This window comes from Rhinatrema bivittatum, chromosome 2 (genome assembly GCF_901001135.1).
Source record: "Rhinatrema bivittatum chromosome 2, aRhiBiv1.1, whole genome shotgun sequence".
Lineage (NCBI taxonomy): Eukaryota > Metazoa > Chordata > Amphibia > Gymnophiona > Rhinatrematidae > Rhinatrema > Rhinatrema bivittatum.
The window spans coordinates 213,065,243-213,090,206 of record NC_042616.1 but is presented as its reverse complement, the minus strand read 5'-3'; the positions used below and the strand labels follow the sequence as shown (position 1 = coordinate 213,090,206).

Here is a 24,964-nt window from a genome sequence, read left to right as displayed (position 1 = left end):
TGAGCAGTCTCTGGTCTGCCCTATGGAGTTGACATTGGTCCAAGGACTTTCTCGAATGAGAGACTGGTTGTGGCACTACAGACAGAGAAGCTTGGTGCATCCTTATGTGGGTCTTTGGCTAATAAGGACATCATCAGTACAGGAGACTTCAGAGGCCACATGGAGGGTAATAAATTATCTTTTGCAAATTGCATTGGATAGCCAACTTCTCCAAGAGCATTTGTAGCTTTCCTGATTATGAAGTCACAATGTTTTTGACCCCAGGGAAATAGTTTGTCTCACGTAGTCTTGTATAGGATTGTGGCCAGATGGAGGGTTCTGATGATGGACCTTTTGGTGACTGTCAAGAATGTGAATGTGCAGGGAAAAACATTTCTGCCAGAAGAGACCATCTTTCATCCGAAATCTATGCTGTGGTCCAGATCTGGCTGACAGGAGCTGTCCTGTATTTGTTTTCTCCATGGCCCACTGAATTTTGAAACATCCAGGTCTGATAATTCTAGTAGCTCCAAATTGGCCATGTCTTCTGTATCCGGATCTCATGCATGGAAGGGTCCCTAAGGCTTCTCTCCCACAAGAAGTTGCTTTTGCAAGGTCCAGTTCTACACAAAGATCTAGATCAATTTCTGTTGTGGATTTGGCCCTTGAGAAGACAAGATTAGTGACGAAAGGGTATTCTCAAGCTGTAGTAGTTAATCTTCTAAAGGCTGGAAATGTTTCCACATCATTAGCTTGTATGCATATTTGGAGAGCGTTTGAATATTGTTGCACCAGAAAGTAGTGTACTCCTGGTAAAGCTTTGGTTCATATGATTCTGAAGTGGGGTTTTTGTTTTTTTTGCAAGGTGGTCTTTCCAAGGGCTTGGCTCTTAATTCCTTGAAAGTGCAGGTTTCAGCTCCCTTATGCTACAGGCATCATATATTGGGTACATCCTTGTTTTTGCATCCAGATGAGTCTTGTTTAAGTGTTGTCAAACATTACACCTCTAAGGTTGCCTGATCTATCTTGAGACCTAAATTTAAGAACATAACATAAGAAATTGCCATGCTGGGTCAAGCCCAGCATCCTGTTTTCAACAGAGGCCAAACAAGGCTACAAGAACCTGGCAAGTACCCAAACACTAAGAAGATCCCATGCTACTGATGCCAGTAATAGCAGAGGCCATTGCCTAAGTCAACTTGATTAATAGTAGTTAATGGACTTCTCCTCCAGGAACTTATCCAAACTATTTTTTAAACCCAGCTATACTAACTGACTTAACCACATCCTCTGGCAATGAATTCCAAAGCTTAATTGTGCGTTGAGTGAAAAATAATTTTCTCTGATTTGTTTTAAATGTGTTTATTGCTAAATTCATGGAGTGCCCCATAGTCTATTGTCCGAAAAAGAAAATAACCGAATCACATTTACCCATTCAAATCCTTTCATGATTTTTGTAGACCTCTTAAATTCCCCTCAGCATCTCTTCTCAAGCTGAACATCCCTAACCTCTTTAGCCTTTCTTCATAGTGAAGCCGGTCCATGCCCTTTTTTAGTTGCCATTCTCTTCTTTTGTGAGATGCAGTGACCAGAATTGCACACAGTATTCAAGGTGCGTTCTCACCATGGAGAGACAGACATTATGACATTATTCCTTTTATTTTCCTTTCCCTTCCTAATAATTCCTAACATTGTTTCCTCTATCTTATTTCCCCAAATCCAATCCCAGCATACCTACTCTGGTCATTAGAATGATGGTCCTGGAGCAGGGGCTATGCACAAGACTCCTTCCTGAACTCTGAAATAATGGGCCCTGAATATAACCACCAGATGCCATTATTAAGCACACTGAGCAGACGATTTCAATATAATTTCAACTATGACACCCAAATCTTTTTCCCTGGGTAGTAGCTCCTAATATGAACCTAACATCGTGTAACTACAGCATGGATTATTTTCCCCTATTTGCTTCACCTTGCACTTGTCCGCATTTTATTTCAACTGCCATATGGATGCCCAATCTTCCAGTCTCGCAAGGTCCTCCTGCATTTTATCACAATCCACTTCTGATTTAACTACTCTGAATAATTTTGTTTCAGTTGCAAATTTGATCACCTCATTCTTATCCCTTTCCAGATCATTTATAAATATATTAAAACACAAGTCCAAGTACAGACCCCCGAGGCACTCAGTGTTTACATTTTTCCACTGTGAGAACATTTGGAATCGCAAAAAACACTTTACCCATCACAACACGGATTCAGAAAAACCCTCAGCAAGGAGACACTCCTACTTACCCTTGCCGACTCAGCACTCAGAGGTCTAGACGCTGGCCAATCCTACCTTCTTATACTACTAGACATATCCTCCGCATTCGACACCATCAACCACAACACCCTCCTAACAAGACTAAGCGAGATTGGACTAGATGGCACAACAATCAAATGATTTAGCTCCTACCTAACAGAACATACAAAGTCACCTTCAACAACAAAGAATCAAAACAGTTCCCCCTCTCACACGGCGTCCCTCAAGGATCATCCCTTTCCTCCACCCTCTTCAACATTTACATGCTCCCATTATGCAAACTCCTCACAGACGTGGGCCTACAGTACTTTGTGTACGCTGATGACATCCAGATCCTCCTCCCCACGAAAGAAGACTTACAGAACACCCTCATACAATGAAACTCCATCTTAGCTCAAATACAAAAACTATCACAAATATCTCTCACCTTTAAAAACACAGAAACAAATCTTACACATCTCTAACAATCCCCCTACATGGAATATCCAAGACATTCATCCACACAAAACAAAAGCCAAATCATCGCAACTGTAAGAGACCTAGGCATCACACTAGACTCCGAGCTCAATCTGAAAACCTTCATCAATACAATATTAAAAGAGGGCTACTTCAAACTACAAGTCCTCAAAAAAATCAAATCCCTACTTCTCACTCAAGACTACTGATTAATACTCCAGGCCCTCATCCTATCTAAACTTGACTATTGTAACTCCATTCTCCTCGGACTCCCAAGCTCCACCCTCTAACCTCTCCAGCTACTGCAAATTGCGACAGCCAGATCCCTCACAAACAGCAAGCGGTCCACACATATCACCCCTATACTAAAAGACCTCCACTGGCTCCCCATAATCCACAGAATTTAATATAAAGCCCTCATCCTCATGCACAAATCCATCAACAGCGAAAAGACACTGGCTAAAGGACACCCTTCATCCACATACCTCTCAAAGAAACTTGCGCTCTAAAAACACTGGATTACTTACCATTCCCGCTATCAAACAGGCCCACCTCACCTCAACATGACAACACGCAATTTCAATCGCAGGCCCCGCACTTTGGAACAAACTACCAGCAAAACTCCGAACAGAACCCTCAGCACAGAACTTCAAGAAAGCACTAAAAACCTGGCTCTTCCGAAAAGCCTACCCCGCCAACAATTAACCCTCACCACTGGGATCCATCCCTAAACAACTGCTCTCCAACCCTGCACATAACCCACTAGAAAACTCATAACTCCCAAACCACAGGTCCTCATTGTCTCAATAACACTAGCAGTCACAATGTTAATTAAGTCGCATTTTTCATTCAATTTACAATATTATAAAGTTAGAACATAATATAATATTAATATTAAAGCAATACATAGTAGCAGTTTTTCAAGTTACAATAATGTTAGCAGTCATTATGTTAAATAAGTCGCATTTGTCATCTAAAGTTATGTTATAGTTATAAAATTATGTCAAAGCAGTACGCAGATGCAGTTTTTACAAGTTACAATGTAAAGATAATATGACGTCACACTATCAAACAAGTTATGTAAACCGATGTGATACCCATGTTTGAATGTCGGTATATAAAAACAAATACTTTGTTTCCTGTCTTTTAAACAGTTTGCAATCCTCAAAAGGATATCTCCTCCTATCCCATGACATTTTAGTTCTCTTAGAAACCTCTCATGAGGGACTTTGTCAAACACCTTCTGAAAATTCAAATACACCATATCTACTGGTTCACCTTTATACATGTTTATTCACCCCTTCAAAAAGATGGAGATTTGTGAGGCAAGACTTCCCTTGGGTAAATCCTTGCTGGCTGTGTCCATTAAATCATGTCTTTTTATATATTATTTTATTCTTTATAATAGTTTCCATGATTTTTTCCGGCACTGAAGTCAAGCTTACCATTTACAGTTTCTCGCATCACCTCTGGACCATCTTTTATATCAGGATTACATTGGCTATTTTCCATTCTTCAGGTAGAACGGATGATTTTAATGATAGATTACAAGATACTTGTAATAGGTCTGAAATTTCATTTTTGAGTTATTTCAGAACCCTAGTGTGTATACCACTTGGTCCAGGTGATTTGCTACTCTTACGTTTGTCAATCTGGCCTACTACATCTTCCAGGTTCATGTGATTTGCTTCAGTTCATCTGAATAGTCACCCTTAAACTCTCTCAAATGGGTATCTCCTCAACATTCTCAACCATAAACACCAAAGCAAAGAATTAATTTAGTTTTTCCATGATGGCCTTATCTTTCCTAATTGCTTCTCTAACCCATCAATCATTTAACAGTCCAACTGACTCCCTTGCAGGCTTGCTTCAGATATATATATTTTTAAAGTTTTTATTATGAGTTTTTTGCCTCTATGGCCAACATTTTAAAATTCTCTTAGCCTGTCTTTTAAACATAAAACATTGATCTTTCCAATGTTTATGTTTTTTCCTTTTTTCGTAAGATGGATCCTTTGTACAATTTTTGAAGAAATAATCTTTCACCTCACTTTTTAACCATACCAGCAATCATTTGACATTCCTTCCACCTTTCTTAATGCATGGAATACATCTGGACTACGTTTCTAAGACTGTTAAAAAAAAAAATAAATAAAATATCTGCGCCTGCTATACATTCGACCTTTGTAGTTGCACCTTTCAGGTTTTTATAACTGCTTCTCATTTTATCAATGTTTCCCTTTTGAAAGTTCAGTGCTAGAGCCGTGGATTTACTTATTGTCTCCCTTCCAGTCATCAATTCTAATTTGATGACTGGAAGGGAGACAACTACTATTATGACTACTATTGCCAAGTGGCCCCACCACCATTACCTCTCTCACGAAATCCTGCACTCAACTAAGAATTAGATCTAAAATAGCTCCCCTCCCTTGTCTGTTCCTGAACCGGATTGTTACATAACACTGACATTTATTCCATCCAGGAATCTGATCTCTCTAGCATGTCCTGAAGTTACATTTTCCCAGTCAATATTGGGATAATTGAAATCTCCCATTATTATTGCACTACCAATTTGGTTAGATTCCCTAGTTTCGCTTACTATTTCATTGTTCATCTCAACATTTTGGCCAGGTGGCTGTACTATTGTATCGCTATACTATTCCCCAATACACATGGGATTTCTTACCAAAAAGATTCTATTGTGCATTTAGTCTCTTGCAGGATCTTTATCCTGTTGGTCTCTATGCCATCCCTGACAAAGCACCATCCCTCCACCAAGTTGCTCCTCCCTATCATTACAATAGGATTTGTTCCCTGGTATAGTACTTTCCCATTGGTTATCCTTATTCCACCACGTCTCTGAGATGCCAATTAAGTTTCTCTCATTATTCACTGCTACACAACAACTCTCCCATCTTCTTAAACGTCCAGCATTGGCATAAAGACATTTCAAAGTGTGTTTGTATTAAAATTTTGCTTTTCAGTTGACAGAGAATTTTGAATCTTTTAGCTAACATGATTCTTTACTTATAGACACATGGACTATTTTTGCTTTTATTGGAACTTCTCTGTTGGGATGCCCCAACTCTCCAGTTTCATTAGTATTCCTCGAAGATACCACCCTCCGAGCCATGCGCTGCTGAGGTCAGCTTTCCTCTGTGATCTAATTTAAAAGTTGTGCTCTCTCTTTTTTAAAGGTTAACACCAGCAGTCTGGTTCTACCCTGGTTAAGGTGGAGCCTATCTCCTTCAGGAAAAAAAAAAAAAAAAAGACTCCCCCCTTTCCCCAAAAGGTTGCCCAGTTCCTTTCAAATATGAGAATATAAGATTTGCCATATTGGGTCAGACCAAGGGTCCATGAAGCTCAGTATCCTGTTTCCAACCTGTGGCCAAGCCAGGTCACAAGTACCTGACAGTATCCCAAGGCGCATACAGATTCCACGCTGCTTATCCCAAGAATAAGTAGTGAATTTCTGCAATTCTACCTTAATAATGGTTAAAGGACTTTTCCTCCAGGAAGCTGTCCAATTTATTTTTTTTTTAAAGACAGTTATACTAATAGCTTTCACCATACCCTCTGGCAACGACTTCCAAAACTTGTGTGTTAAGAAAAAAATATATTTTCTCTTAGTTTTAAGTGTATTACCTAGTAACTTCATTGTGTCTCCCCTGGTCTTTGTACTTTGTGAAAGAGTAAACTGATTAACATTTACTCATGCCATCCCACTCATTTTATGTCTTCCCTCAGCCATGACTTCTCCAAGCTGAAAGGTCCTAACCTCTTTAGCCTTTCTTCATAGGAGAATTGTTCCATCCCTTTTATCATTTTGGTTACCCTTCTCTGTACCTTTTCTAGTTCTGCTATATCTTTGAGGTGTGGTGACCAGAACTGTACACAATACTCAAGATGAGGTCACACCATGAAGCAATATAGAAGAATTATGATATTCTCTGTTTTATTCTCCAGTCCTTTTCTAAAAATCCCTAGCATTCTATTTGCTTTTTTGGCTGCTGCTGCACACTGAGGAGAAGATTTCAAAGTATTTTCAACCATGATACCTAGATCCTTTTCCTGAGTGGTGACTACTAATGTGGAACCTTGCATTCTGTAGCTATAATTTGGGTTACTCTTCCCTAAGTGCATCACTTTGCACTTGTCCACAATAAATTTCATTTGCCATTTACATGCCTAGTCTCCCAAGTTTGCAATGTCCTCTTGAAATTTCTCAACTTTGAATAATTGTGTCATCTGCAAATTTGATCACCTCATTGTTCTCATTTCCAGGTTATTTATAAATATATTAAAAAGCAGTGGTCCTAGAACAGATCCCTGGGGCACTGCACTATTCAACTTTTTCCATTGGGAAAATTTACCATGTATCCCTCTTTGTTTTCTTTTAACCAGTTGGTAATCCACAACAGGACGCTGCCACCTATCCCATGACTTTTTAATTTAAGAAGTCTCTCACGAGGGACTTGGTCAAGTTCTTTCCTGAAATCCTGATACACTATATCAACTGGTTCACTTTTATCCACGTTTATTTATGCGCTCAAAACAATGTAGCAAATTTGTGAGGCAAGATTTCATTTGGCTTAATCCATGTTGGCTTTGTCCCAATAAACTATGCTTATCTATAGGTTCAGCAATTTTGTTCTTTATGATAGTTTCTACCATTTTGCCTGGCACGTTAGACTCACTAGTCATAATTTCCTATATCACCCCTTGATCCCTTTTTAAAAATTGGCTTTACAATGGCAACCATCCAGTCTTCAGGTACCATAGATGTTATTGATAGTTTACAAATGTCCAATAGCATGTCTGCAATTTCATTTCTCAGTTCATTCAGCACTCTGGGATGTATACCATCTGGTCCAGGTGATTTGCTATTCTTCAGTTTGTCAATTTACCCTAGTATATCTTCCAGGTTCCTCTGGATCACCTTTGAATATCATTTCCGGCATGAGTATTTCTCTAATTATATCAAAACACAAACAGGACATAAGAACACTTGGTTAAAGGTTAAAAATATTAAAGGAATATTTTCTACCACATTTTCTTACTTTCTCTTCAAAACTTTTCTTTGGGTGGACGATAGAGTTGACCGGGCAACCACCCTAGAGGTGGTCTTACACTGGCTTCCTGACACCCTCAGACACACACTAATTTTGTGCTTTTCAGATATATGGAGTTCTTATATCCTGTTGGTGATTTGAAATAATTTTGGGCACTGTTGATCTTAGTTATGGATATATCTCTTATATCTTCCTCAGTGAATACTGAAGCAAAGATTTAATTTAGTCTCACTGCTATGGCTTTGTCATCCTTAACTGCTTCTTTTACCCCCTTGATTATCAAATAGTCCAACTGACTCCTTCGTAGGCTTTTTCCTCAAATATACCTGAAAATGTTATTATGAGTTTTTGCTTCCTCAGCAAGCTTCTTGTCAAATTCTCTTTGCCTCTCTTATCAGATAAGGAAAACATGTTTTCTTCATTCAGATCCCATTTCTATATCTTGAAGGATGTTCTTGGATATTATAGCCTCTCTCACCTCACCTTTCAATCATGCTGGCAGTCGTTTAGTCTTCTTACCACCTTTTCTAATGCAATACATCTGTTCTGGGTTCCAAGATGGTATTTTTAAACATCCATGCCGGAGCTAAACTCAACCTTTGCAGTTGCTCCTTTCAGTTTTTTCTAACCATTTTCTTCATTTTATCATAGTCAACATTTTGAAAGTTAAATTCTGTCATAGTAGATTTCTTTTTTGCACTTCCTCCAGTTATTAAAGTAAAATTTGATAATGTTGTGATCACTATTGCCAAGTGGCTCCAATGTTACCTCTCACACCAAGTCCTGTGTTCCACTAAGGACTAGGTCTAAAATGGTTTCCCCTCGTTGGTTCTTGTACCAGCTGCTCCTTGAAACAGTCATTTATTTCATCTAGGAACTTTATTTCTCTATAACCTGATGTACCATTCGCCCAGTCAAAACTTGAGTCATTGAAATCACCCATTATTACTGTGCTGCTGATTTTGTTAGCATCCCTAATTTCTTTTAGCATTTCATTGTTAGCTCATTCTGGCCAGGTGGATGGTAAAACATCCCCACAACTATTTTTATTCTTTTAAAACCTGAAATTTATATCCATAAAGATTCAACAGTGCATTTTGTTTCCTGCAGAACTTTTATCCTGATTGACTCAATGCTTTCTTACATATAATGCCATCTCTCCATCAATTTGATCCATCTTATTTCGATATTAATTTGTACCCTGGTATCACAGTGTCCTATTGATTATCCTCCCTCCACCAGATCTCTGAGATGGCAATTCTATCTTCATCTTCAACCAGTGCTATACTAACTCTCCCATCTTTTTTTTTTTTTTTTTTTTAAAGACTTCTAGCATTTGTTATCAGACATTTCAAAGTATGTTTCTTGTTTGTATTAACAACCTGCTTATCAGTTGACAGGGGTAATTTGGAATCTTTCTGCACTTTACTTAAATGCACCTGGTCAGTTGTCTCTTCCTTGCACCATAGTCTCATCCATGCATTGAGACTCCAGAGCTCTGCCTACCTCTGAGTACCTGCATGTGGAACAGGGAGCATTTCAGAGAATGTAATTTTCTCACCATGATCCTCCACCTATCAAGATTTGTCATGTGCAATCTTCAAATTCTATTCTTTTTTCACATCGTCTTCCATATACGGTATATAACATTTTACGGTAACCTTCTGTGATCAAATACCACTCCATTAGTTACTTCATATCAGAGTGGCAATATTGGCTCGACTCACATGTTCCCCGCCTCAACAGGCAAACAGGCTGATGTAATAAGTTGCACCGACTCTAGAGCAGGTTTTAATTTTGGTTTTAGCGTTTTTTTTTATATTAAGATAACCTTGGAATGCGTTAGGGGTTTTAATGCTAAAATAACGTGCTAAAACCCAGGGTAAAACCTATGTTAGAATTAACATTTCAAGGCAAATTACAGGGTAATGAGATTATTAGCTATTACCCAGAAAAGCTGGGAGGTGCATTACAAAGGATACGTCCTAACATGCCTTTTTTATTTTTTTAAATACCATGGGAAATTTAACTCCTAGGTCAGAACAGGTATAAGACTTCAAAGTGAAGCAGTAGCATTTAACGGAACTATGGTGTTGGGGATTTACAGGGAGGAGATCCTGTGAGCCTCTGACATGTTTATGCACACAAAAAAAAAAAAAAAAAAAAAGAATAGGGGCATGATCCCACTCCCTGCACCCAAATTTAAAAAATATTGCTAGTACAAGCAGGCTAAAACCCCTCTCTCCCACCCAATCTAGTAGTGGCCAAGCTCTCAATCTCCTCACATTACAAAGTTTGAATTTGTGAGGCACCAAAATTCTCAAACCTCCCTAGCTGAGGAGAATACTTTACCTCCTCCCATGGGGCTCTCAATGCGTGTCAGTGACAGGACCAATTAATGGCCAGTGAAATGAATCAATGAATGTTAAATACCGAAACAGAGCTGTGCCAACATTCAGGTCGATACAGTAACGTGCGGTTGAAGATTTCCCGTCTGTAACGAGCTGGGAGCGCACAATACAGACGAGTAAGGCGATCCAGCGATACAGTCTCCAGTTTCACGCGTCCTTAGCGCTTCGTAAAATAGACACATAACCCTTTCCGCACGCAGCATGTATATGATGTGTAAATGAACGAATTAGCTGTATAATAAAGGAATTAGCTATTCCCCTCCGATACTGTAACGGGCGCTGATATTATCTCCTTAGCAACCCGCTGTTTTGCCGCGGCCTTAACGTGTTAGTTTACCGCCTCCCCCTAGTAGGTGTTAGGACTGTGAGTCTTGTAACTGGACCCACGCGGCCCTCAGGCTCCCGCAGCTGCCTGGATGACCGCACGATTCGGAAAGTGACAGGTATTTAAAAATTTTTATTATTTTTTTTTATAACATTCAGGTTTTTACATATTTTTGGTTTTTTGTTTTTTACACTTCCTGGTGCCTGTCATTTCAAATGTCATTTGAAATGACATTTGAAATGACAGGTACCAGCGCACCCAGGTTACTGTATAGGCGCTGTATTAAGCGCCTATACAGTAAAATGGGTTGCGCGGGCCTAACCCTTCCCTAAGCTTCACAGCCGCGGCATGCATTTGCATGCAATTAGAAGAGAGTATCAGGCGCTAGGTCAAGAGAACTGTGCGTGCGGGGAGGAAGGGTGCGCCTGGCAATGCCGCACTCTTTCTGCCGCGGTTTTAGAGTATCGATCTGATTGACGGCAGTCCCGAACAGATTTGTGGGGATGGTTGAGAATTTTAGTGCACCACAAATTCATGGATTGTATTTATTTATGCATGAGAGGGTTGACATGGCTGTCATCCATTCAAATACAGTTGATACAGTCAATCTTTACTGTGTTAACATTGACACTCTAAAAAGTCATTTTGGTGTATTAACACACTCCGCTGCAAGGTAAACTTTCAAAAAACTAAAAATCTACTCTTGAAAGCTGTAGTACTCTTGGAAGAGATGGGGAGCCTAGTGACAGCAATGAGCAAAAGAAAGCCATTTTTACCACGGTTTTGCAGTTTAATGGCTTTCAAACGGTCCGTGAGGGTAAAAAAAAAAGCACACATTTCCATTTAGTGTTTTTTTGTTTTACATTCATGGGGCATTAGCATCCAGTCGTGCTGTGGGTATTAATAGCGTGAGCAAATCAAAACTTGCACGAATAGTTAACTCCAATTTTAGCTAGATTTTTGTTACATTGGTTCCAAAGCAAGCAATTTACGCAGCATATTCCTGGCTCTGATCAACACAAAGTTGTTAGAAACTGCACCAAGACAGTACTTTTTACTGTCTAACAAGCTAAGCACAAGACCTATATAAATGTCTTCCCCTCAAAGCCCAACTTTTTTAAAAATTAAAATAAGCTATTAAATTTCCAGAAATTTGATTCACCACATTCAGAGCTCCCAGTTTACTGTAGCTACTCAGGAGAAGATTCTGCAACAAAAGTTATAGACAGACAATTCTGCAGCTCATTTGCATAAACTACCACAGATTTACAAATAGTGTACATTTTATTTTACGTTATAAAAGTAATTTTGTCAGCTTCAGTGTCACTGGGTAATTTATTTTGGTCTCAGTTTTTTTTTTTTGAGTGGGAGAGAAAGGATCTTGGTGATCTGTGCAGAGAAATGCCAAACTCTCAACACCATGGCAATTTATGAGTTTAATTGTTTATCAAATAGAATATCATGGCATTTTCCAAATTGCTTCTTACAATTTGAGTCTCTCTACTATGTATTCCTTCTAAGCAAAAGTTAGAGTTGTAGTTTATTCAATCTAAGGCTTTTTCATTTGTTGGTCTTTTTCAAGTTACCCCTTGACTTGTGTAAGTAAAATGATTGTACATTTGTAAATGTTAGTCCTCACATATGGGTGACATCACAGGATGGAGCCCAATCACGGAACACTTCTGTCAAAGTTTCCATAACTTTGACTGGCCCCTACTGGGCATGCCCAGCATGGCACTAACCCTGCAGCCAGCAGGGGTCCCCCTTCAGTCTTGTTAAAAAGCTACAGGTAGTGCCGAAAATAAAATAAGAAACCGAACGAACTCAACACCGCGGGGCGGCGGGCGGGTTTCGTGAGGACTAACATCCTGCTGTCCTGTGAGAACACCTGTTACAGGTAAGCAACATTTGCTTTCTCAGAGGACAAGCAGGATGGTAGTCCTTACATATGGGTGAGTACCGAGCTGAGGATGTCCGAACATGCACCAAATGTACCCAAAGAAGTGCCACAGGCACAACAACTGGGGTGGAATTTGGTAGAGGGCATCCTGAACCCCACTGGGCAGGCGGAAGGGTGTTGGTATGTCATGTTGTAAATAGGTTGCGCAAGACAGACTGGCCGAAGATGGAATCTTGTCTTCTGGCTTTGTCTAAGCAATAGTGGGCTGTAAAAGTATGAAGAGAACTCCAGGTGGCAGCCCTGCAAATGTCAGGAAGCAGCATCGTTTGGAGGTGTGCTACTGAAGTCGCCTTGGCCCTCACAGAGTGTGCCTTAACACGGTCTTGAAATGGAATGCCTGCTTGCTGATAGCAAAAGGATATGCAGTCCGCTAACCAGGAGGAGAGAGTCTGCTTACCCACAGGCTGCCCCAACTTGGTGGAATGGAAAGAGACAAATAATTGAGTGCTTTTCCTGTGGGCAGCTGTACGGTCGAGGTAGAACGCTAGAGCTCGTTTACAGTCAAGGGTATGCAGAGCCTGCTCTCCTGGATTAGAATAGGGCCTGGGAAAAAAGGTAGATAGTATGATGGATTGATTTAGATGAAAATCCGAAACTATCTTAGATAAGAACTTAGGGTGAGTGCGGAGTACTGCCCGGTCCTGCAGAGGTTTAGTGTAAGGCGAGTAGGTAACTAGGGCCTGTAATTCACTAACTCTGCGAGCTGAAGTGATTGCCAGAAGGAAAATCACTTTCCATGTGAGATGGCGAAGATCACAAGAGTGAAGAGGCTCAAATGGTTGTTTCATGAGCCGACCCAAAACGAGGTTGAGGTCCCAAGAAGGGGCCGGAGGACGCAGAGGAGGCTTGAGGTGAAGCAAGCCTTTCAGAAAACGTGTTACAAGGGGTTGTACTGATATAGGAACATCCCCGACACCTTTATGGAAGGCGGCTACCGCACTGACATGCATTCTGATGGAAGACCTTTTGAGACCTGACTCTGACAAGTGTCAGAGGTAGCCCAGAAACTTCGGGATTGGACAGGTAAAGGGGTCAAGGGACTGAAGAGCACCAGGACGTAAACCTGTTCCATTTGTAAGAGTAAGATTTTCTCATGGAAGGCTTCCGTGAAGAAATCAGGACATGGGAAACTGGTTCAGAAAGGTTAAGTGGCTGAAGAATTAAACCTTTCAACATCCATGCCGCCAGGGACAAGGCTTGAAGATTGGGGTGGCGTAGGCACCCGTCGTTTTGAGTGATCAGAAGCGGGTCCTTTCCTAAAGGAATGTGCCTGCGGATAGAGAGATCCTGGAGTATTGGAAACCACTCTTGGCGTGGCCAGTGAGGTGCTATCAGGATCATGTTTCCCTTGTCCCGATGTAACTTCACGAGAGTCTTCGAGAAAAGAGGAAGTGGAGGGAATGCATAGAGCAGACCGGTTGTCCATGAGAGGGAGAATGCGTCTCTGGGCTGAGAGTGTTTGCTGCGAATGAGAGAGCAGAAATTCTCTAATTTGCGGTTTTGAGGAGACGCAAAGAGGTCTATTTGAGGATAACCCCATTTTTGGAAGATGGCGTTCGCTACCGAGGGGTTGAGAGACCACTCGTGCGGTTGAAAGATACGACTCAGCTTGTCTGCCAACACATTGACCACTCCCGGCAAGTAGGTGGCCCTGAGGTACATCGAGTGGGAGAGGGCTTCCGCCCATATCTGAGCAGCTTCCTGACTCAGCCCTTCCCTCCCTGCTTGATGTACCACATGGCCACCTGGTTGTCCATCTGGATTAGGATGACTTGATTGGAAAGGCGATTCTGAAAGATCATGAGAGCATATCTGATTGCTCGAAGCTCCAGGAAATTTATTTGGTGTTTGGCTTTCCTTGGAGACCAAAATTCTTGTGTCTGCAGATCTCCACGTGGGCTCCCCATCCGAGGTTGGAAGCATCGGTGGTGAGAGTGATTTGAGGGTCTGGAGCCTGAAAGGGCAAGCCTTGGAGGAGATTGATCTGATTTGTCCACCAGGCAAGAGACTGACAGAGTGAGTCTGTTATGTGGACAATGGTCGACAAGGGCTGAATGCTTTGAGTCCATTGTGACTTTAGAGTCCACTGCATTACTCATGGCCAAGCAGGCCATTGGTGTGACCTGGACTGAGGACGCCATGTGTCCCAGGAGGATGAGAGTGATGTGCAGTCGTGAAGTGCTGAGACTGCAGCTGGTGTGCAAGAGACACGAGAGTGAGAGCACGCTGTTGAGAGAGAAAGGCCTTTGCCTGCAAGGTGTCCAAGTCTGCCCCAATGAACAATAAGGTTTGAGATGGGACTAAGTAGGATTTGTCGTAGTTGACAAGAAATCCTAGTGAAATTAGAGTGTGCAAGGTGAGATGCAGGGACTACAGGGCAGCTTGTTGAGTGGGGGCCCTGATTAACCAATCGTCTAGATAGGGGTAGACATGAACATCTTGGGTTCTGAGGAAGGCTGCAACCACAACGAGACATTTTGTGAAGACTCATGGTGCAGACGCGAGTCCGAAGGGAAGCACTCTGTACTGGTAGTACTTGGGGGCCTACTAGGAACCTCAGGTATTTGCGATGAGATGGGGTTATCGCAATATGAATGTATGCGTCCTGGAGGTCGAGAGAGCAGAGCCAGTCTCCTCTTTGCAGAAGAGGAAGAAGCGAGCCCAAGGTTACCATCTTGAACTTCTCTCGCTGGAGGTACTTGTTGAGGGCACGTAGGTCCAGAATTGGACGGACACCTCCCAATTTTTTGGGGATTAGAACGTACCGGGAATAGAACCCTAGTTCGTGCTGAGAGCAGGGTACTGGTTCTATTTCTTTGGATTGGAGGAGGGAGATGATCTGTTCCAGAAGGAAGGAGTGATCTGAAGTTCTCCACGTCGGTAGAGGTGGGGAGTCTGGTGGAATATGGAGAGGAAGTTCAGATGATAAACCTGAGTGATGATTGCCAGGACCCACTGGTCTGAGGTGATTGAGTGCCACCTGTTGTTGAAATGGCACAATCGACCTCCCACAGGTATGTGAGGAAATGGAAGCTGGCTGCTGCTCTCTATGCAGAAGTCAAAAACCGGAAGCAGGACCTGGTTGAGGAGCTGCTTGTGGTTTTTGTTTTCATATATGACGAGACTGGGCTTTCTGAAACGGTCTCATAAAAAGAGTTCTAGCTGGTGACGGATAGGATTTCTTTGGGCGGAAGAATGACTTCTTAGAGTCCTTGGGAAGGATTGTTTCAAGGAATACTCAGGAGGCATCAAAGAGAGCTGTCGTAGGGTCTCATGATGGTCCTTGAGTTCTGCCACCATCTGTTGAATCTGTTCGCCAAACAGATTGTCTCCTACATAGGGCAGGTCAGATAACTTGTCTTGTATCTCAGGGCGAAGGTTGGAAGACTTGAGCCAGGCCCATCTTCTTGCCGAAATAGCAGCAGCAGATACCCTAGTAGCAGTATCAAAGATATCATAAGATGATCTGATCTCATGCATGCCTGCCTCAAAACCCTTGTTTACGAGGGTTTGGAGCTGATCTTGAAATTGCTGAGGCAGGGAGTCTGTCAAGTCTTGTATCTGCTTAAATATGACCCTATTATATTGGGTCATATAGAGCTGATAAGCGGCAATTCGGGAGATGAGCATTGATCCCTGGAAGACACGGTGACCAATGGCATCTAGAAACTTCTGTTCCTTGCCAGGGGGAAAAGTAGTATGAGGTTTTGATGTCCTTGCTCTTTTCTAGGCAGATTCTACCACTACAGATTGGTGATCCAATTAGGGTTTTTGAAAACCCGGAGCTGACTGCACCAAATAGGTACTGTCAGCTTTCCTGTGGACTGGAGCAATGGATCCAGGATGTTCCCAGTTTTTTTTTGAGGAGATCTAGAAGAACCTGGTGGATAGGGATGGAGGTTATTTCCTTGGGGGCATCCAAGAATTGTAGCAACTCCATCATTTGATGTCTATCGTCCTGTTCAGTCTGTAATTGGAAGGGAACCAATTCAGACATCTCCTTCACAAAGTTTATAAAGGAAAGGTCCTCTGGAGGAGAATGCTTTCTACTTTCAGAGGGTGAAGGTGGTGAAGGCACATCATCGGTGTCTGATGAGGAATCATCAGTCCAGGTATCATAGGGATCAGCACCTGCCCCTCTAGGAACTAGAGGGGTACGGGGTGGTGGGATACCTGAAGGTCCTGGTCTAGGCTCTGAAGGAATCGAAGGAATAATTGGAGGCACCGATGAAGGCATAGACTCAGGCATCGATGGATGGCTCTTTGGCGCCAACTGGCGTATCGGCACCGATGGTTGTACCGGTGGCGATGGATGTATCGGCATCGATGGCTGAGGCAGAACTCCTGATGGAGGGATGTGGAATGGTGTTTCTCCTCCCGATGACAGAGTAAGCAGGGAGGGCACCGGAGCCATCGGTGACCCAGGATCCATCGGTGGAAAAGCGGCAATGAGCGCTTCCATCCTGGAAAGCAGCGGTGCCAACGCTGCTGGAATCGGGTCGGTGGTCGGTTCCACAATCGGTACCGGTGTCAGTGCCGGAGGAACCTGGAGTCGTTGCATCGCCTTGTCGATGGCTTCCTGAACCATCCGGTCCAGTTCTTCTCGGAGACCTGGAGCAAGCAGCCCCGGCTCCGGAAAAGAAGAAGGAGGCAGAGGCATAGCCGGAGGGACCACCGTTAAAGGCGGAGTCGCAGATCCCAATCCCCTGTCGGGTGAGGGTTGCCTTGGTGACCCGGTCGCCGAAAAGGTCGGTGCCTTTTCGATGGTGGCTCAGACTATGGAGAGGTCGATGATTTCGCTCCCTCGATGGTCCGAGACTTTTGATGGCGATGTTTCTCTCTACGATCCCCTCAGTCCTGAGGGGGAGTAGAGGGTGTCGAAGGCAGAGATGTCGTTTATGCCGGACGGTCACCGGCCGGTGGTCGATACTGGTTCTGACGTCCATGCAATGGACGGAGGAGTCAGGGTTTGAGCGCGGAAGAGAAGTTCCACCTTCTCCATTCTGGCCTTGCGACCTTTTGGTGTCATTAGGGCACATTTGGTGCAGGTCAGGACATCGTGCTCATATCCGAGACACATTACACAGACTTTGTGGGGGTCTGTAATGGACATGGTGCGATTACAGTCCGGGCACCGACGGAACCCCTGATGCCATGGCCATGAAAAAATTGTGCCGCGGTACGGTCGACAGCCAGTAGGCCACAAGGGCCAAACTAGACAGTAATCGATGGAAAGGGGGTAAAAAAAAACAAAAAAAACTTACCAGAGTACCGCAGCTTGCAAAAGTTAAAGAAGGGACTCCTCTGGGGCAAACTTATTTCTAGTAATTCCGTGAGGAAAATTCCTGTCAGGAATCTCTGCTGAGCTCCTTAAACGCGTGGCTACTGCTGTGCGGAAAAAAGACTGAAGGGGAACCCCTGCTGGCTGCAGGGTTAGTGCCATGCTGGGCATACCCAGTAGGGGCCAGTCAAAGTTCTGGAAACTGACAGAAGTGTTCCGTGATTGGGCTCCATCCTGTGATGTCACCCATATGTGAGGACTACCATCCTGCGGGAACATATTTTATGCACATGAATTCAGAATAAGTGATCCAGGCACCAGTACCAAAGACTAAAACTTGCCCCATAAACATTACTCCACCTTTAAGCAGGACATAAATTTGCAGTGTTAAGAAAATATGAGTTATGCCTCAATGCAAAGAAGCTCGTAGGCTTAACAACCAATTCCTTCATTAACATAGGATTTGCATAGAGGTGCACAGATTTTTTGTGCACAAAACTGGCTACATTGGGATTACATTTCTATGCACTAAAATTCACATAGAACACCCACTGACAGCCTAGAACACCTTTTTATATCAGGCCTTAGTTGGAACTGGCGTCTACTGGCTTATGAAACCTCCTTAACTACTTGCGGATTTTTCCATTTTACATCACCTCCCAACTCACCTAGTGCAGTTACTGCAGTGACAGCCCTTGGCTGGGGGCCACAGATAGAGCTCCACAGAAAACTCTGCAATTATGGGCCTGCTACACAGTGACTGGGATGACTCCTCATATGGAGGTTGCAGACACTGCCTCTGCAGCATCCCAATCCATCTTGAGAAGCAAAAATCTGAGCCAGGAATTGAATCCAGTTCACTTTGCAAGGCAGTCCTAACACCAGGCCAGTCCCAAACAATATATTTTTGATGTGTTAAACCATGCTATATAATCATACATTTATCTTATTTTACAGGTTTTGTTTGTCATAAAGGTTTCCAAATAAAACTACATCAGGTTAAGTGCTTTAAAATTCAATACACTGGCATGCTGAGTTTGGTAGTTACATCTTACATAATTCAAGGAAACCACATCATACTGAAAATACAAATGTCTTTCTATATACAGAAGTTACCTGCATTTCTTGTTGTAAGATACATCATCTTTTTCTTTTTTTTACTAGTCATGGCTCCACAAAATTGCCCTGCTTTAAAAAAAATATATATACATAAATTGTTTTCTAACAGCTTACATTCACTCAGATTATGTAATAGGAGACTTCATAATAAGAAACTTTGCATATCCCCACTGAAATAAAGAGAACATCTCATAAAAAAAAAGATGACTCATTTCTACAACATGGCACTATTGTTTGATTTTATAAATATCTAATCAAGAGCTGGCAATATTAACACAAATTTAGAAATTACCATGTACATTCATGATAGCTAATTGGTCTCTGCACTTGATAACTAATATACAGGCCGATACAGTAAAAATCATGGGAGAGCGGACGAGCACCCAGGCCACTCTCCTGTGCGCTCGATTCAGTAAATTAATTTATTTAAATTAGGGCCTGCGGTAAAAAGAGGCGCTAGGGACACTAGCGCGTCCCTAGCGCCTCTTTTTGGACAGGAGCAGTGGCTTTCAGCGAGTTTGACAGCCGATGTTCAATTTTGCTGGCGTCGGTTCTCCAACCCGCTGACAGCCACGGGTTTGGAAACCGGACGCCGGCAAAATTGAGTGTCCGGTTTTCAACCCACGAGCCGTGGGCCCATTTTAAATTTATTTTTTTTTAATTTGTAACTATTTGTAACCTTTGGGACCTCAGACTTAATATCGCCATGATATTAAGTCAGAGGGTGTACAGAAAAGCAGTTTCCCGGTGCCAAGAGAAATTAACGCCTACCTTTGGGTAGGCGCTAATTTCTGAAAGTAAAATGTGCGGCTTGGCTGCACATTTTACTTTCTAAATCGCGTGGGCATAACTAATAGGCCATCAACATGCATTTGCATGCTGCAGGTGCTATTAGTTTCGGGGGGGGGGGGGGGGGGGGGGGGGCGCGTTTTCGGCGCGCTATTACCCCTTACTGAATAAGGGGTAAAACTAGCACATAGAAAACGCGTGTCCAAATGCGGGTTTAACAGTGCGCTCCGGAGTGCACCGTACTGAATCGGCCCGAGATTGTGTTAAAAAAAAATCTAGAGCTGCATGCAAAAAATTATTCTATCAATTTGCAAGTACAAGAAAAAAAAGTTATGATTGAACCTCGATGAGTCAATTTTCAAAACCCATAGAAAAGCTGAGATGACCAGGTAAACATTCAATTGAACTTACGCAGCTAGCTGTGTGGCTGAATGTCTGGCTAATCTACCCACTCAAATTTTGGGCAGGCACATTTAGGTCTGCTATTTGTGTGGCTAGGATTACCCAGATAAAATTTAGCCAGTCAGTGCTGAATATTGCACTAACTGGCTAAATTTGAAAGCCCACCCCAGGAACACCCCTAACCTGCCCCCTATTTTACCCAGCTAAATTTGTGCAACTTGTGATATTAACCACATACATTTAGCCAGTTACAGAAACCATATATTTAAACCATATAGATTTACCTGGCTAAAATCTTTTACCCAGATAAAATCTTTTGAATATCGATCGCTAAAAGATTAATATTTTCAATATTTGCTTTGTAGAATTAAACATTGTTCTATCAGTTATCTTGAATAAAACATTTGCTTTGCTTAGCCTGTATCACGTGAAAATGGTAAGAGTCAATGATTTACAAAATTTGAACACATCCCTCATTACCTGAAATATCCCAGTCTCTTCTAACAAAAGCTTTCCTCTTTTCTTCCAAGAACTGACTAGGAATAAGGCCTGCACTTCCACCTTCTTTTACATGGCTGGCCTAAAATCAGATGATAAAAGTCCTCAAAGCATAAGAATCAAACAGTGGGCCAAATAGAAACTCAAAGTTATTCCAATTATGAGTCATTTCTATCAACAAAACTAAATGTAATTAAAACATTTATTAGTGAGAGGAGTTGCTTCTGTGTTGTGAATAAAACATTTAATACATACAGAATTGGGAAAAAGGCCACATCTGGAAAGCTACAATGCATTCAGATTGTATACAAACCCCTTCATTTTTTCCACATTGTTACATTACAACCTTATTCTAAAATAAATATGTATTTTCCCCTGATTGCACTGTATATACACTAAATGCTCATATTATGGGAAAAAGTCCTGGAGCTAAAGGCAGTGACATTGTCCAGCAGTGCTAACAGACCTAGCACTCAAAGGACAACTGAAGTTTTACTGAGCTGGAGTTCCTGCATCTGCATCTTGCTTCATGAGCCCCAAAGAGCTTAAGGTTTTGCAAAGTTATAAACTTTCCAAGGAGCTGGGCAGGTATTAAGTATGACTGATTCAGCCTGCTGTCTACAGAGATCTCTGTTTACGGGTAAGCAAACTTGCTTTTTCCATTGCCAAGCAAGTATGAATCAGCCACAACGTATGAGGAATCCCATGCTACGGGTTGTATTGCAGAGCAATTATTTAAAGACAACCCAGCCACACCAGGTAGAGTGTGGACTACTGGGTAAACAGACTATGCAGAATAGTTTGTTCAAAGATACTGTCAACTCAAGACATGCTGTCCAAAAAGAAGGGATGTGAAGGTGTGAACAGATGGCCAGTTTTATATAAGTCTTCAATGTTAGTGTCCCTGAAATCAGCCACTGAAGCAGCCATAGCTCTTATTTGATAAGCCTTGACAGTCTGATTTGCTAGCCAGTCAGCATACACCACTGTGCTGTACAGTGCACTTGCCACTTAAGAGTTAGTTTGGCAACTGCCCTTTCCAATCTATTGGGATAAAAGGACACAAACTGTTGATAAGCTTGACAGTGAGGTTGAGTCCTCTTTAGGTGAAATGCCAGGGATTTTGTGTAAGTCAAGGAGAGAAAAGCCTGCTCTTCTTTGTGCGCATGCGGTCTTGGAAAGAATGTTGACAGCTCAATAGCTTGATTAATGTGGAATACAGGTACCACTTTTGTTTGGAACGTATGCAGGATTTGTGCAACAACCCTGCTGTAAAAAACTTCAGATATGGTGAAAAAGAAAACAGAGGCTGTAATTTGCTTACTTTTAAAACGGAAGTGACAGCAACAAGAAAATTTCCAGTCAAGAAACTTCAAGACCACTGACACGAGAGGTTCAGAGAGATTTCATAAGTGCAACTAGTAATCTCAGTCAGAAAACCTTGCACCGGAGAACTCCTCAGCTCGCATCTATCCAAAGAACTAGTTCACCTGGACCTCTCGGACGTCAAAACTGCAACGACTTCGTGGATCAACATTACAAACAAGGTAGCAGATCAAGTGTGCCCCATGACCACGAAAAAACTCTACATCCGGACAAGGACAACAGGAAACCTTGGTTCACCCCCGAGTTGAAGTCGCTCAAACAGGAGCTTAGATGTAAGGAACACAGGTGGCGTAAAAACCCTTCCACAACAACCCTCTTGGCTTACAAATCCTGCCTAAACTCATACAGAAATGTCATCAATAGAACCAAGAAAGAATTCTTCTCTAAAAAGATCCACCACTTTATCTTTGACTCAAGAGCTCTGTTCTCCTAGGTGTCAGCCCTCACAAAACCAATCACGCCCCTCATACCAGACGCACAAGCTTCCAAAGCCAATGATCTGGCGGTCTACTTTGAGAAAAAAATCGCCACCCTCCTCGCACCCCTCAAGGGGCCCTCTCCTCAACCAAACTACTCATCCACCACTGGCCCCCAACACGCGCACTCAACCCCCCAGCAACATAACAACCCCAGCTTCGCTTGCCACCCTCGAGCCAACGTCCGCTTTAGAAACAGAAAACATCCTCAAGAAGATGAAGCCTTCATCCCACCCATTAGACCACATCCCATCCAATCTGCTGTTCTCCATTCCTAACATCATCGCCAAACCTTTAGCAGATATCATAAACTGCTCACTGTCACAAGGCCTAGTCCCCGACCAATTCAAGCTTGCAATGCTCAAGCCGCTCCTCAAAAAACACAACCTACAACCCACAGACCCAGCCAACTTCAGACCCATTGCCAACCTTCCAATGATCACCAAAATCATGGAGAAGGTTGTAAACAGACAACTATCCAATTTCTTAGAAGAAAATGACACTCACCTCAAACCAATTAGGATTCTGTAAGTCACTGATCACCGAATCACTATTAGCCTCGCTCTCTGACACCATCCTCCTTAATCTGGAAAAAGGTCAACCTTTCCTCCTCGCACTACTGGATCTCTCCTCAGCATTCGACACCGTGAACCACTCGTGCCTCTTTCAGTGTATAGCAGACATCGGCATCACAGGATCGGCGCTCAACTGGTTCAAATCTTTCCTCGAAAACAGGTCCTACAAGGTTAGGATTAACAACAAAGAGTCACAACCTATCAGTTCTAATCTGGGGGTACCCCAAGGATCATCCCTTTCACCTACACTATTTAATATTTATCTCCTTCCACTCTGCCACCTACTAACCAACCTCAAGCTAACACTTCATATACGCGGATGACATCCAGATCCTCATCCCGATAGCTGAATCTCTCCACAAAACCTGGTCTTATTGGAGCAGCTGCCTCACAGCAATCAACAACCTGCTCACCAGCCTCAACCTCGTTCTAAACACCAACAAAACTGAAATCCTCATAATAGCTCCTGACAACTGCACCCCGCTCAACCCTTCTATTTCTTCCCAACTCTCCTTCACATCGATCGACCACACTCCGCAAGTAAGAGACCTTGGTGTGCTATTAGACAACCACCTCAACCTCAGCAAGTTCGTAAACACCACCAAAGAATGCTTCTTCAAATTGCAGGTACTAAAAAAATTGAAACCACTTCTACACTTCCGAGATTTCCGCCTGGTACTACAATCTATCATCCTCCCGAAACTGGATTATTGCAACTCACTCCTTCTGGGCCTGCCCGCTAGCACCAAACCACTTCAGTTGGTCCAGAATGCGACTGCCAGAATCCTCACGAACACCAAAAAAAGGGAACACATCTCCCCTATCCTCCAGAACCTTCACTGGCTGCCTATTAAATTCAGGATACACTTTAAAGCCCTCATGATGATTCACAAGGCTCTACACAACATCTCCCCCCTCAACCTATCTTTTCAACTGCAGCAGCACATTCCTTAGAGACCAATCAGAAGTGCATACCAGAACATGCTTCACACCCAGCCGGCTAAAACTTCCTTGAGGAAACGAGCTCTGTCCACTGCAGGTCCCCCTCTTTGGAACTCGCTCCCACCGGAACTCCGCCAAGAACCGTGCCTTTTGACATTCAAAAAGAAGCTAAAGACTTGGCTATTCACCCAAGCCTTCCCTGAGAGCTAAGATCACAAGAAGCGATAGACGGAATCTATATCACTGTACATATGTTTGAGTTCGCACTTTGTTGCAGTTTATCATGTTTGTTGAATGTCTCCCTGTTTTAATGTATTCCGCCCTTGAGGCGACAGTTCAGTTCTATGTAAACCGGTGCGATATGTATTTTATACAGGAACATCGGTATATAAAAATTAAAAATAAATAAATAGTACCACATTTATGTCCTAAGGCAGGAGAGGTTTACTGACCGAAGGTTTAGATTACCACAGACTTTTCATGAACTGTTCATAAAAGTGGAAAGTTTGGAGTCCCTACCACCTGCTAGTGATTCAACACAATGGTGTCAGGATGACCCAAACATATGCTGGGACCAGAGGAATAGAGGAAGAACAGATATTGAAGCAAGTCCCTCAGACCACTGGAGAAGGGATCCAAGCTGGCTGGTCCTACATCATGGCAAGAACCTATTCTGCTTGAAAGCTTTCTAGATGAAGTCAGTATATTTACCACTTCCTAGGAACGAGTAAGGGGGTGATTACTTCCCATTCAACGTCCACACAAAGGGAACCAATGATAGCAGAATCTGCCATCCTTCTTGTTAAAGTCAATAGAACTGAAGACTGAATTGACAGATGGATGAGATATGGATACACTTGTCATGGCCAGGCCGGTGCAATGAGGATTATCCTTATCTTGTCCTAAGGGACCTTCTGGATAGTCCTAGTAATGAGAGGAATTGACAGATATGGATAGAGTAGATAAGACACTATTCTAGGGAACTG

General features: G+C 42.6%; 1 protein-coding gene across 11 annotated transcripts in view; it reads right to left on the bottom strand.

Moving 5' to 3' along the window:
- The window catches only part of MPP6 (membrane palmitoylated protein 6), a 299,774-nt gene that overhangs the window by 90,531 nt on the left and 184,279 nt on the right, over positions 1-24,964 (bottom strand). For 10 of the 11 annotated variants that reach the window (XM_029589113.1, XM_029589111.1, XM_029589118.1 and 7 more), the window contains 2 exons: positions 20,582-20,681; positions 18,908-18,979 (listed from right to left, as the gene is read on the bottom strand). In XM_029589113.1, the coding sequence (XP_029444973.1) occupies positions 18,908-18,979; positions 20,582-20,681 (172 nt within the window). The remainder of the gene's footprint in view (positions 1-18,907; positions 18,980-20,581; positions 20,682-24,964) is intronic. The other variant, XM_029589117.1, reaches the window with a different exon arrangement.